We start from the raw sequence: 15,042 nt of genomic DNA on the forward strand, positions 1-15,042 counted from the left end.
CAGACATGACAGCGAACTACGTACCTGGAAGTATGCTGTATTTTCCTTGAGGTGAGCCTCAATGCAGCAGCACAGTTGTAGAATCCAACTCCACTGCGTCTGCAAGGCTGCCATGAAGGCCTAGGAATTAAAAACAGGCTTAATTGAAACAGTTGCCTTATTCTATGCTCTGCCATTTGTTCAAAGAATACTCAAAAATCAAAACAAAATGGAAGTGTAGCGATGGAAGAACAGTCCGACAGTGTGTGCCTCCCCATAGCCCATTCTCCACCTACTATTTGAATGTATTGTAAAATTACTCACCTCCACTGTCTTCCTGCCTGGGTGCCCTTCCTTCAGCAGCCTCTCGCCATTGGCCTGAGTGTCATTCACCTTCTTCTCTCTCTGCTCCAGCTCCCGCATCAGACCCTGAATCAGACAGAAGAGACCCTCAGGACCTTCTTGGACCAGACAGGCAGTACAAACACACTGATGGGACAATACTGTAGTTTTGCTACTCTTCATGTAGTTTGGGTTTATCATTTTCATTCCCACTTTTGGAACATCACAAACTGCAGTACACTTGACCAAACCAATTTCCATAGTTCTAAACAGTGGCAGACAACTCAGGACCATCTCTGTTCTCCTCAAATATACGTGAGTACACAATATGATGCCTAATATTTTCCCCTGAACTTTTGTGCTTTGTGTAAAAGTAGGTTAGGGTGTAAATTTGTATTATCTGTCGCTGGGGTCAAAAGAATCACCGTACCGAGTAGTTGTCTTTCTTTGCGGTCATGTTGGTGTTGCGGTCACTCCAGTCGTAGTTAACTTCCTCCTCCTCTTTGTCGTTCAGCCACATGAGCTCCTTGGTTGCAGCCGACACAAAGGCGTGAAGCTGGTCGAGGTTGCGGAGACGAGACTTGGAGGAAGTCTATAAAAAAAAAGAAAAGACATTATATAGGGACCTTCAATTTCTGTGAGAAGCCCTAAAAATCGGAACACTAAAAAATCTAGTTGACACTTACCAGCAGCTTGGTATACTGCAGGTCCAGCTTCCCTAAATAATCTCTGTAAGCCCCCCTGCTCACGGGTGAGAGCTGATTCTGAATGAAAGAGAAAAGGCGAGTTTTACTTTACATTCCCACACTGAGGGTTTGATAAATCAAAAAGCAAGAGAGTCAGCACATAGCTGGCATGTGTAGATTGTGCATACAGTGCTGTGGAAGAGTAAAGATGTTGTTTTTTTTAGTTTGAAATTTCCCATATGACACTGAAAGGACGCCACGAGTGGGTGCTGTCTGTTACCTCGTCTGCGCGCGCCCGCTCGATTTTGGCGCGGAAGTCTTCGATGGACTGATGGAGGCCACGGTGGCTGCCCAGGTGGGACTCCACAGAGGGGAGGTCGGAGCCCCACTCTGCCCCGTCGATGCGCCGCTGATTCTCCTCCACCCACGTCAGCAGGTCCTGGATGTAGCGCAGGGTCACGTCGTCCAGCTCGGGACGCGTCCGCATGGTCTGTTGCTGGGCGGTCTGGGTCAGGACAGCTTGAGTCTGGGGCACTCCTGACTTCAGACGCAGGTTGTACTCGGTGCGCAGAGCCACCAGGCGCTCATGAAGGCGGTACACCCTGAAGACACACACGGCGCGTTACTGAACACGAAATTTAAATGCGACGCCTAGGGGAAGCTTCCATTTTCACAACATGTCTTCAACATGCAGAATCGTTCTTAAACACAATTTACATATTAGCCACGCGATTTCCAAGTGGCACTAAAGAAAAGAAGCCGATTCCCACTTTCTTAAATTGTAAAAGGTGAAAGGCGTATATCCAGCTGCTGTAGCACTGGAACAACAGTGTAGATTTAGAAAATAAGAGTTATTTAAATAATTAAAAGAAATGGAGTTAAAGCTGAAAAGGATAAAAGAATATTGAAAACTATACTACATAAATATAGTAAATAAATATATAATTATATATTATATGATAAATAAATATACAATTACATATAATATACAATAATATATAAAATACTAATATACCGCCTGAAATACCTCAGTGTCTTGAACAACAAAGTCATATTTTGTCTCCAGACACCACTTTCAAAGCAGTTTATCTCTATCTCTATGTGTTCATTCCTCCTCTTGTCACTACAGACAGTTGTGATGCTGCATTCTGGCCTGCAGGAGACTCTGCCCAGGCAGGGGGTTCTCACCTTCGGTACATCTGCTCCGCCTGCAGGTGACGGCCGTCCTTCAGCACCTGGACATCATTGAACAGCAGCCGGATCATCCCGTCAGCCTTGTCCAAGTCCTTCTCAATTTCGGCTGTGTTCTGGGCAGGCTTCCCCATGTTCAGGAAACGGATGTCCTAGAGAAAGAGCAGACGGCAGTGAGTTGCATTTCGTCGGTACATATCTGAAATTCATCACTGTCATCTCGTGCAGAAATATAGCTTGGGAACATCATTGGAATAAAGGTCAGGAGAGCAGTAGACTTAATGCGTAAGTTTTCTATACTTTCTTTGCATCATTCCACCTGACATCTCAATTACTGAACTAAATTTATTGCCTGAATCGAACAAATACATTGCTTATGTTTCTTTAAAATGTTGTCAGTTCTTCAAAATCTCCAGATTTCAGCTTACATACCGTATAAGCATTTGTTTTGAGTTATCTCAAACAATCTGTTAAATTTGAGGTTCAGCTTTTTTTAAAGCACCTTCATTGATCAAGCCACAAGGGAGGACTATAATATGAACTTCTGACTCATAAGAGAACATTTTACTTAACAAAACTGTACTGTACAATGCAAGCTATGTAAAAATAAGAATTTGATTGCACTGAAATAAATTCTACTTTAAATTTAAACTATTGGTAAGAACAGTGGTACCCCTGGAATAGAATGTGAGTTAGCCCATGTAGCAAGCTAAATTCTCCGTTAAACACTTTTGCAAGTTTTCTATTCTAACCAGTGGGGGAAGGCTGAAGTGCATTTCTCATACTACATTTTGACCTGAAAATAAAATACTGAATCATCCAGCCTAGTGCCACAGCCCCTTACCGCCTGCAGGAGAGCCTCCACCTGGTTCAGCTGCTCCTCACAAACCCCAGACTCCATCTGGATCTTGCTGACGATTCTCTGCAATCTCTCTAACCTGGAGCCAGAGTTAAACATATATACAGTATTTACATATAACATATAATAACATATAATATAACCTAAATTACAAATTTCAAATCTCTTTAAGATCACTGCCTTAAAATTCCTTTAAAATTAAATGAATCTGGTGTCAGGTACAGTAGAAGGATTGTATCACATATACTGTATAGGGAGCATGACATCAATCTATCCTACAGCAGCTAGCTTATACTGTATGTGACAGCATGATGACAGCAGAACTCAGGTGCTGTGTATGTGCACTATAAATACTGTGCACAAAATTGGAGTTTTATTCCACACAAACAGATTTAAAATAAAGTTTAGTCACATTGTGCATGTATTTTAACCATTTAGTATGAAACACTTGAAAGAAAATAGGTGGTAAAAGACAATGTAAAACAACTAAATTTAAACTAACTGTTTTTCAGAGAAGTATTTTCTACGTGCATTTATAAATCTATCTAGCCTGTTTGCTAAATCTTTGCTAATGGAATGCACTTGTTTGCAATTCACTTTTTTTCATTTCTAGTTTTAGGTTTATTAAAAAAAATCCTCTTCATGCTTTGATGTGCAGGACTGAAATCCTCAGACAACATGGCGAAAGCTCTATAATTCAGTACGCCATGCTACCAACAAATGTCATTAAGCCGACAAAGCTAGCATTTTATTCAGTCTTCCTTCTTATAAAATTGTTAGTTAAAACAGACACAAACTAAAAGGAAAAACTCACTGCCTCTGTGAAGAAAGCAAGTACTGTAAACTCAGGCTGAACGTAACAAAGTCCATGATGGGGAAAGGGTTACAAACTCGAATCCTCTCACAAGCCCCAAGCTAAAAGGAAAATCTCTTCAAAATCCCTTGCAGACCAGTTCTGTTAAAAGGCTGTGGACCAGGTTAAACAGTGGCATTGAGAACGAGAGGCAGGGCTCCCTTCCACAGAGCTTTGTAGAGATACTGGTTCCTACAGAGCTCACCGAGAGCCAACAACACGACTATCTTGTGATAAAGTCCCCTCCCTTGGAAAATGAAGTGATTCTTGTGAGATGGAAAACCCAAACACATGCTTTAATAATCAGCTGAGACAAAAATATATTTCTGTTGCAATGACCTAAATTGTGCAGTTGGTTCTGGAGCTTTTCCAAGTGCAAATAGATCAGCCAGACTTAAATGATCTTCACAGAACTACTTACAATATTATTAATCCTAAGAATGAAGAATGGTTAAAACACCATCAGCTGCAGTAATCCCAACTTTCATTTGCTGCATTTACTCATGCTCATTTCTATTCTGGATCCTCAAACGTAGGTCTCTGTGAAACTGATTAGCAGGCAATTCAGCATTTATTTCTTGTGCTTATTTCATTAACTATCTTTTAAATTTCTGACCTCAATAACTAAATTATCCAGAATTATTGAATGAATGATTTGCACAAAATTCACATACTGGAAACCCCAACATCAGAAAACAGAAATGTGGACAAAGATCTATAACTGGTGTAATCCCCTGATCAAAGGCCATTAACACGTCAGGGAGCAGTAAGGTGTAAGCTTTTACTTCATTTAATTGTACCATAAGAAATAGCTTTCTAGTCAACCAATACCACCTCATCAATCACATTCTCCAATGATAATGACAAAAGTGGACAGAAAAAAAAAACCTGAGATCCAAAATAGGGGATTTGAACTGGAAATATGTGATGTTAAGACATGCAATACATTGATCCAAAGTGGATGGCATTTGTTTTGGTGCAAAACTAATAACAGGACCATTGCATATTCTGCCAATCAGCTATGAGCTAGCTGGTGTGCATGTGAATGTAAGAAGATGAGTTATTAGCAAAGAGAATCATAGCTTAATAAATAAAAATAAATCAAGATGCACTATTATGGTAATTTGTATGTGACACCGATGTTTGCCTTGCTAGGTTCTGATTTTGCATAGGGATCTCCTTAAAATAACAATGTTTTGGGATTTTATTCTGCTGCTTCCTTCAGATTCCTGCAGTGGGCTCTCTAAGCATTAAAGACACAATTTGTACTGGCTTCAGAAAGGCATCTGATTGTAGCACACTTTCCCTTCAGGGTATTAAAACCACCGTCAATGTCTGTATGTCTTGGTAGACAACTACTGTATTGTTTCTGAGGAATAAAACACCCTCAAGCAACACCACAGACCAAACATTTCAGTTGCTAATAGAGCTTACCAGGCTCTCAAATAAAAAGGGATCTCTTTTAAACCAAAGCAGCACGCCCTATCATGCATATGACTAAATAAACACATCATTTGTCTGGAAAAAAATAATCCTTATGAATTTTTTAGATTTTCAGGGCAGACTGGCAGATCTGCAGAAGTTGTGTTTCCTTTCAGGTATCCTAGGTGTAAATCAGAGTCCTTCAATGTGACCATTACCTCAAGACCCATTATAATTTTAAACAAGGACAGTTGCTGGTTCGCCATTTCTACAATCCATTCACCTCAATCGTTTTAAAGAATGACCACAACAGAAAAGGGGTTTTCCATTCCTTTCATTTTCAAAGCCCTGAAAACTGCTGTCAGTTCACGCCGCACCCACCTGTCAAACTCTGCCCGGAGGAGCCTCTCCCTCTCCAGAATAGCCACGTGAAGGCGTCCCCACTCCTTCTCCACATCAAGGGGGTGGTAACCTGGTGGAACCTTGACTTGACCAGCCTGCACAGCACCCTGTTAAGAGGACACACAGGAGCATCAGTCACCATCTCCATGCAAGAGCCAAAAACACAACTAGAATTCACAGTCCGTTCTGTTATTTTTGCTTTAAACATTCACCAAAAGCGTACAAATGTTGTATTTCTGAAGTATGAAGTATACAAATGTTGAATTTCTTGTGTCATCACTGGCAATGCAATATTTATGGAAGTTTGTCCAGGGGTAAAAATAAGGCCATGGGATTTTCTGTCCATACAGTCAAATAAAACAATAAAAAGTTTGACACAGCAAGCTGACCATGATGGAACTCACCTCAAAGGACTTATAGATGAGCTTAGAACGATTCTTGTCGGCTTCTTTAGCAGGGAGTTCAGTTTCTTTAAACTTCAAGAACTGTCGCCACAAAACCTTAAGAGACAAAATTGAATCGGCGCGTTATTTCCACCATCTTTAAGAGCTAGCCTGCTGAGTACAATCAGATAAAAATTGTTTGGCTGGCCACTTTACTATTAATGAAAAGCAAGACTACATGGGTGCATCCTGAGTGACACTACTGGAACACAATAATGTCACAAATCCCGAAATGAAACTAAAAATTAATGGTTGGCGTATCCCACTGTTGGCAAAGAAGAAAATGAAGTCATTAAATTAAACTATTTTTTAATTAAAGGTATTTAAGAACCACATTGGCCAAATCAGATCAGACAGAGTAAGATACTGTACATGTACTGTATACTGAGCATGACAACTGCAACAATTTTACATCGAGAAATGTTTTGCAGCAGGTATTTTATTGAACAGACATGAACTAGGTAAATTCATCATGCATTAACATTTATCAACTGCAATGATCAACGAGGTGTCTGCAGTGAAAGGGCAGCAGCATGTGTAGCCTCTATTAGACATGTGCTGTAAGTCTGCAACACCTGCTTTACACTGGGTTGCAGATACTGTTTTGAGGGATTCTGATCCAACCTGTTCACTGGCCCAAAATGCCACACACATGTGCTCATGCAACAAATGTTCAATGAGCTCAAAATGGTGAGTTAAACATGTATGGCACATGAATGGCCATCCTGCTGGAATGCTGTGACCTCAGTAAGGGCAGCAGGCAACATCCCCGCACTTGATAAATAAAAACTCTGTGAGCCTGGATGCCACCAATCACTAGTGTTCTGCACCTCTGTACCACTCTTGCCGATACTCCCCAAAAGCTCACTCCCCATAATTTCTATCCCTTTATTTTATTCTGTTGATGCATATTTTTGCACATAACCTGTTACCTTTTTGTTGCTTTGCACATTGCCTGTTGTTGTTTTTTTTGCACATCGTCTGTTGTTGTTTTTTGCACACTGCCTGTTGTTGTTTTTTTCTGCACATCGTCTGTTGTTGTTTTTTGCACACTGCCTGTTGTAGTTTTTTTCTGCACATCGTCTGTTGTTGTTTTTTGCACACTGCCTGTTGTTGTTTTTTGCACACTGCCTGTTGTTGTTTTTTGCACACTGCCTGTTGTCTCTGTCTTTCTTTTGCTACACAATTGTATTGTTGTTGTTGATGTTGTTTTTTTCTCTTTGTACTACTTATGTCCGAGAGCTAGATAAATAGCATTTCGTTACAACATATACCATGTATATGAGTGTAATGACAATAAACTTGAACTTGAACTTGATACCCATTGGGCTGGTCGACACAAAACTCTGATTCATCACTAAAGAAGACCTCTCTCTACTGCTGGCGAGTTCATCTGAGGTACTGTAGCTGAGTCCAGCCTCCCATACAATGTTTTAGGGACTCAACTGTTTCTTTCTTGGGTTCTTTTTCTTGATTTTCACCCAGCTTCTTATCTCATTTCCCTAGTCCACTAGGCACTCTCACTAATGAGGTAACTTAGTACTTGTACAACTGTCAAAGTCACTCAAGTGTTTCCTGCTCATTCCTGAACAACAAACACATCAAACTGACTCTAAAACTAATCAAGGCATACAATTTAATTGTTTTTTGGACAGCACAGGTTGGCTCAGTTCATCTGATGTAACATCTTGAAGAAAGAAACTGGCAAACTGGCTTGTAATACATAATCTGGTTGTCTTTTAGCCTTATACTTGGTTATACATCAGTAATCAAACAGCACAAAGTTGCAATCCCAAATCTCCTATTAGTAATCTACAACAATACCCAACAAGAGCACTTAGTCACATGGAGTCAGATGTTTGATTCTTTTGAAGAAAAGTAAAACTCAAATTAAAAATCAAGTTAAAACTCGATGTGCTGTTTGTTCAAAACAGTTTAAATGTAAGGGAGGCATGAAACCATCTGCAAATAACATTGTAATGGATGGTCTGACTGAGAATGCTGGTTAAGGTTAATAATACTTTAAAAGGTTTTTAATGTTTTATAATTTAATAAAAGAATTTCCACCCAGGTGAATGTGGTTTGTTTCTTTGATAGAAGGTCTATTCTTAAAATAATTATACTCCAGGCTACATAGAGACACGTTTAAGAGCCTGCCTCCTTTAAAACAGTACCTACAGGAGATCATTTGATAAAATTTAAATGAGCATGTGAACTGTTCACCTCACTCTTCTGTGATTATTGTAATTATTTTGTTTTAAATGGGCTGAAAGTGGTGTTTAAAAATGCTTTATTTAATATTTATCTCTGGATTATTATGGGAGTGGCAGTGCTGCCAGGGAGTGGACCAAGTACTGAGGTAATAAAAATAAATGTGTGCCTGGGAGCATTTATCAGATCACTCCTCCAGTTAAGACACGTATTACAGGAGAGCCCCACCCAGTCAACTTCAGCCCAAACAACGCCCTGCTATTAAAACCAACTACATTTCCCCTAGAAAACAAAGAAAATCCATTCTTTTTGATCTGTAATTTAACAGCACAGGCTTCCAGCTTTGTTCTGGAGTATAAAACAGCAAGTAATTAGAGAACCTATACAGTAAAAAAAGATGACAAAATAGTTCTAGTATATTCTTTTGGTTAAGCTGAACAGTGTCTGAAATTGAAATCCATGTACCTGGTGCATCCAAAGCAAAAAACTAAGATCCAAGTACAAATTAAGTTTTTGTCTTTTCTACAGGACAAGATTTTTCTCTTTTCTTATTGTACTTCACCTCCAAGCACTTTTGGAGAATGCTGCTAAAAGAAAGGTTTGTTGCTGTAGAATTTTTCTGATGGCACAATTACATGAGATCATAAAAAACGGTCACGAATGAGAGAGGCAGCCAGTCAGCCCATTGTGCTGGTATCTTGTTACTTTATGGGTCTCACCAAGGGAATTCCCAGGGAATCTGCTTCAACAACATGACACCTTGAGGGACCACCATTTGTGCAAAACCCTCAAGATCACTTGAGTCCAATTTTCCTCATAACTTCCAGGTGTCCCTTCACAACCAGTTATTAAATCTGTGTGTTATAGTGCCAACAGAGCTCACTCACAGAGACCTCAGTCTCTGCACCCCAGACCCCGGGCAGAAGCAGACTCACCTCAATCTCCTCGTAGCTGGTGGGGAACTTTCTTTCCTCGAAGATGATGACGTGGTGGCGGATCCACTGCAGCAGCAGGGTGACCAGCTCATAGTACTCCTGCCAGCGCAGCTCCAGCTCCTGTAGAGCACAGTAGGCATGGCTCGGTCAGGGCTTTTACCAGCATTGAGAGCCTGCCTTCCTTCATTCGCTAACTTGCTTACTTACATACCAGCCATAATCAATTCAAGATCACAGTTTCACGGATTTGGGCACGGATGAAGAAATGCAACCTTGTTTCAATTCACAAGAGTTTCATTGGTTTATTCACTTAAAGAGGTGGTAGCTCTCCATAATGTCCTTTTGCTCCTTTAGGATAATGCTCTCATTTATTATTTTCACAGCTTCTGCAGAACAGAAGTTATATTTTACTGCCACATTAAAAAGTATAAAACTGATCTGGCATTAGAAGTGAAGGAACTGATGCAATTTTGACGCCAAACCATGTACTTGTGATGCTATGCGGTCGGGTACTGCACACATTAGATGCAGAAGAACCTTCCTATTCATGGTTCTTGTGGGAGCAAAAGCAGACCTGCATCAGCTTCTTCCAAATCATGTGACCACAGATATATAACAGGAGTGGGAACTGTGAAAAATGTATCTCATCATTCATAACAGCATCATAATGACAGCTCAGATCCCTATCATTAGAACACATTACCTTGCAAACAAGGTTAATGAGACACAATAGTGGAATTGTGAACCTAAACAATAAGATATGATAAAAAGATTCAGAGTGAAACAAAAGACAACTGACATAACAAACAAACATGTCTCTCAGACTTTAACAGTATATTAATATTTTTTCACAGTTCCATATTAATTTGGCTTCACAATAACCATTTCATCAAATATGCAGCTGAAAGTTCTTACAGACAAATACAGTATGAAAAAATTTGGAAAAACCTGACATTTTTTTTAACTGTCCTAAAATTCAAGCAAAACAAAAAGGAAGCAGTTTAAAATGTAGGAGATTATGTGAAGAGCAAGTAGCGACTGATTTACACATACTCTGATCAAGCCCGGAAATACATTACTGGAAATCCATACATTTTGCCCTTAATAATATAGTAAACCTAGATATACCATCTGAATTATCTGGTATGTATTTGGGTAATTTTACTTTTGATTATATGGAAGGAAGAGACAGGTGTATGAAAGGAATTATTTTAGCTATCACTAAGAAAACAATCACTAGAAAATAATTTACTACAGAACCCTTTTCCACTTATATAAAGGAAAATATAACCTTTTATGTTGAATTACAGGTGAAGAGGCTTAGCAAATACTGGCAAGCCTGGATTAAATTTATGACCTCACTGAGACCTGATATTCTATGAAAGAAGACACATCTTTGTTTTTCTGTGGACTTTTTATTTTTTGGGTTTTTACTGAATAATTATATTTCCATATAACCTCCCATCTACGTGTGCATAATGTAAATGGCTAATTATAAAAAACATATAACTGTAAGGGAAAATGAAAGCAGAAAATTACTTTAATTCCATCTGTAAATCGTTAAATAAAGAGTTAAAAATTTGTAACACAAAAACACATGCCCTTTCCAGTAATCACCTGTTTTAGCACAAACTTCAGAACTACACGCACGAGTGGAAATACTCAAATGTATGATGTTTCACTGATGAATAAAATGTGTATAGGTGCTTTTTAATTTGTCCCTTTCATCTTTAGCCTAACTTCACTTTTCTACTGTTTGAGAAAAGTGCTGACTCTTTTGTCTGCAGAATGGGACACAGTGTGGCAACAGATTCAGCTGATCTTGTCCACTTGAGTCCAATTTTCTAGATAATGTGCCTACTCATTCTAAGAAGAAAGCAGTAGCAAAACGTCAGCTCATTTTCCACTAGGCTTTAGTCATACTTGTGGAACGGCAATGAATCTTTTGATTGTTTCTTGGAAATTTTCCAGGATTTGTATTCAAGCTGGGAACCTATGCCTGCGAGGACCAGAGACACCGGCATCTACAGAACTGCAGAACATATTCACACTCTGCATTTTTAATAGGCAAGGTGGTAAGAAATCCACTTGCTGGGGATTCATGGGTGTTAAAAACTAATTACAATCTTTGTTATGGTTAAAAAAGTGGTGAATTATGTTGATGGTAAAGAAAATGCTAACACTAAGCAAAGGGTGAAATGTCACATGTCTAACTACAGTACATTCCCAATGTATGAGTTGATTGTGTGGTAGACAAAAGGATGTGTCCCCCACAAGCAATGACATACTCGCCCCCAAACTCACATTAGCCTTCACCCCATCCTGGACGTCCGGTACGCGAGGCATGGCGTCATACAGGGAGGAGACATAGGTGATGATAGACTTCTCATCAGGATGAGGAACGTCCACGTCTAACACAAAGACACAGAGACTTAGAAATTAATGCATCCCTAGATTCATTATGACACACCCAATGAAATCTCTAATTGTTTTTCCAAAATGCCCCCAAAATGCATGTCTGATTGACACGCCCAGTCATTCTCTTGTTTCATTAAGAAAGATAAATGAGATGGTTTTATAAAAAAAAAGTGTAGCCTCTATTAATAGTTTACTTTTTTATGTTCTCATCTACATAGAAATTAACCTGGCTTTATTTTCCATTCACTATTTAAATTATATTAATATTTCACCACCTATGTACTTGGTTAGATTCATGACTGCAACTACAAAGATACACACAAGACTTCAGATAAATGTGGAAAAAAAACATATAACCCTACTAACAGTCATGGGACATCTATGATTTAATAAACAGCGTGTAATAAACAAAATTATGGACAACTGTTATTTATTGTTTGTCTGGTACATGTAGAATTCACAGCCTGAATTCTGACAAATGCTTTCTTCCATTGCAAGGTGAAAGTGTCTTTTAATAAGCCAGCAGCCATATCACCCTGCAACTCACAACTGGCAGCCCACTGAAGCTAAGCAGGTGTGAGCCTGGTCAGTACCTGGATGGGAGACCTCCTGGGAAAAACTAAGGTTGCTGCTGGAAGAGGTGTTAGTGGGGCCAGCAGGGGGCGCTCACCCTGTGGTCCATGTGGGTCCTAATGCCCCAGTATAGTGATGGGGACACTATACTGTAAACAGGCGCCGTCCTTCGGATGAGACGTAAAACCGAGGTCCTGACTCTCTGTGGTCATTAAAAATCCCAGGGCGCTTCTCGAAAAGAGTAGGGGTGTAACCCCGGTGTCCTGGCCAAATTTCCAATTGGCCCTTACCAATCATGGCCTCCTAATACTCCCCCTCTATGAATTGGCTACATTACTCTGCTCTCCTCCCCACTGATAGCTGATGTGTGGTGAGCGTTCTGGCGCACTATGGCTGCCGTCGCATCATCCAGGTGGATGCTACACATTGGTGGTGGTGGAGGGGAGTCCCCATTACCTGTAAAGCGCTTTGAGTGGAGTGTCCAGAAAAGCGCTATATAAGTGTAAGCAATTATTATTATTATTATTATTATTATCCCTTAGATAAAAACTAACAGTTTAGGGTGACGTTCTGATGCATCCCCAGTGGTTCAGTGGAGACGAGTTCAGAGGTGGACAAAGGAACATCAGGCAATTATAGTGATGAAAATGATCACTTACTGCCTGCAAAGGCACACCCTTGCACTGATAAAGGCTTTGTACATCAAAATTAAATCAATTCAAGAGCTCAGACATAAGGATTCTGCCCACATGAATCAACATTAACGTGAGCTTCAATCACAGAGGGTGGACCAGGCCCATACCAGCAAAAACATGTCCAAGCTACTCTGAAGTCTATAGCAATCCTTTAACAGCACTGAGCTATTCTATTTGAAACACTCCTTTGATGTATTCTCTCTTAAGGCTAATGCTTTTCATGGGACTAATAAGTAATGTGATTGGAAACTAGACAGAGAAACAGAGAGAGATGTTACACAGATCCTTGAGGAGGGTGGATTTTACCTGCAAAACTTCCATTTTTATTATTAAAATGGATTATGATTATATAGACCTATACCACTGGTCCACACTGCATCCCCACAAACATATTGTGAAGATAGGGACCATCACCACCTTAACCCCAATAACATTAATTTAATTCTCCATGTACTCCTTTGTTTCCAGCTCTGTCATTAGTTTACTTTTTCACTTTGATTTCTAATTATTTTAAAAGAAACTTTGTCTCTACTGATGCACAACCCATTTTATTCAATTAAAATGTATTTTTAATGAATTAAAAACTGAGTGTGCTCCAGAATGTATAACAAAATAAACCACTGGTAGAACAGCCATTTGTAATCCAAAAAAGAACCTGAATTTAGCATCTCATCTGAATTAATGTGCTATTGTTAAAAGTCGGCTTTAGTCCTGGTTTACCTTACCTTCAGGGTCAAGTAGCCTTGTGACACCTAGGTCCTTCTCAGCCACAGTAAAAGCTTGCTCCAGGTTCTCTGTGTTGGTCTGTCTGTAGACTTTGTTCATGTCGATCAGCATCGGTCTGTACAGAACGAGCAGGGCAGAGAATCAGGGCTACTGAGACGATACCTCTGTTCAGATGAAAAATGAGGATTTTTCCACAGCACAGTCACATTGCAATATATACTGCATCATTTCTTTTGGGGGGATTACTGATCCAGATGAATTATTTAATGTACTGTGTAGGCAAAGTATGTTGAGTTTGATTAGAGAAAAAGTGCCTTTTATGCAGAAGAGAAAAGTTATGCAAGGACATAATGCTTAGATGCATGGTTATTAAATTTCTGTGTTATCGGAAAAGGTCTGAAAAACGTCCTTTAAAGGGTACAAAGGAAAAAGTACAGTATTTCAAAATGAGTGGAATTGAGTATTATGTTATTCTCAATCAAAAAGACATAGTGTAATACAAACAAAGCTTGATGCATCTAAAATCTGAACAACTGACTTATCTTAAATTTGTTAGTGTGGCTTTTTGCTTCCTGCAGATAAAAAAAAAACTGTAATATGATAGTCATCCAGAAAGAAGTGCCCCACATTCTGAAAAAATCCATACAGGAAAGCGATGAAGCTTTTGGTCTTGTAAGTCTGAACTTTCTTTTACAAATAGTTGCCAAATATATTTCAACCCACAAAAAACAGTGGGGTACCTATTTCATATAACTAATGACTAGATAAATAAATGTACTTACTGAAACTAAGGACTTTACTTTTTTTAGGTTTTTACTTTACCAGGGTAAGAGGCTATTAATAGATTAACGTAGGAATTGCATTTCGCTCCAAGAAAGCAAATTTGTAAAACATATCTTACATGGTTTAGTTTGTTTAAAGTTTGTTACATAGGTGGGGATGTGTATCACAGCCAGCCGTCAAAAAAGTATCCATAACACAGAGAATACTGCTTAGGAGCTATTATAAAGGGAAACAAAAGGTGACATCTCTGACTAACGATGACACAAGGTAGGCTGCGAGGATTGCCAACTAATTATTTTCTTGCTAATATGGACTGTGTTATATGTGTAGGGCTCATTTACCTTTCTAAAAATAACAGATCACCTGTCTATAATCTATAATGTAGTCTCTGAACATCTGCTCTTTACAGCCTAGAGGTATGAGTGGATGATTAACACATCCTGAAGCACCTAGGAGCAGAATGTCTAGCTGCTCTTCAGAAAAGCTGGCGAAAACAGGTTACATTCCACACTACTAGGGAACTG

The 15,042-nt window shown here is 39.3% G+C and overlaps 1 protein-coding gene across 26 annotated transcripts in view; it reads right to left on the bottom strand.

Moving 5' to 3' along the window:
- The window catches only part of LOC148651155 (plectin-like), a 190,351-nt gene that overhangs the window by 23,729 nt on the left and 151,580 nt on the right, over positions 1–15,042 (bottom strand). For all 26 annotated transcript variants that reach the window (XM_088601083.1, XM_088601082.1, XM_088601091.1 and 23 more), the window contains 12 exons: positions 13,735–13,850; positions 11,628–11,734; positions 9,324–9,443; positions 6,139–6,234; positions 5,714–5,841; positions 3,043–3,136; positions 2,196–2,350; positions 1,288–1,609; positions 1,008–1,085; positions 752–913; positions 304–408; positions 25–120 (listed from right to left, as the gene is read on the bottom strand). In XM_088601083.1, the coding sequence (XP_088457209.1) occupies positions 25–120; positions 304–408; positions 752–913; positions 1,008–1,085; positions 1,288–1,609; positions 2,196–2,350; positions 3,043–3,136; positions 5,714–5,841; positions 6,139–6,234; positions 9,324–9,443; positions 11,628–11,734; positions 13,735–13,850 (1,579 nt within the window). The remainder of the gene's footprint in view (positions 1–24; positions 121–303; positions 409–751; positions 914–1,007; positions 1,086–1,287; positions 1,610–2,195; positions 2,351–3,042; positions 3,137–5,713; positions 5,842–6,138; positions 6,235–9,323; positions 9,444–11,627; positions 11,735–13,734; positions 13,851–15,042) is intronic.

The sequence above is a fragment of the Lepisosteus platostomus genome, chromosome 12, assembly GCF_059453375.1.
Source record: "Lepisosteus platostomus isolate fLepPlt1 chromosome 12, fLepPlt1.hap1, whole genome shotgun sequence".
In the NCBI taxonomy this organism is placed as follows: domain Eukaryota; kingdom Metazoa; phylum Chordata; class Actinopteri; order Semionotiformes; family Lepisosteidae; genus Lepisosteus; species Lepisosteus platostomus.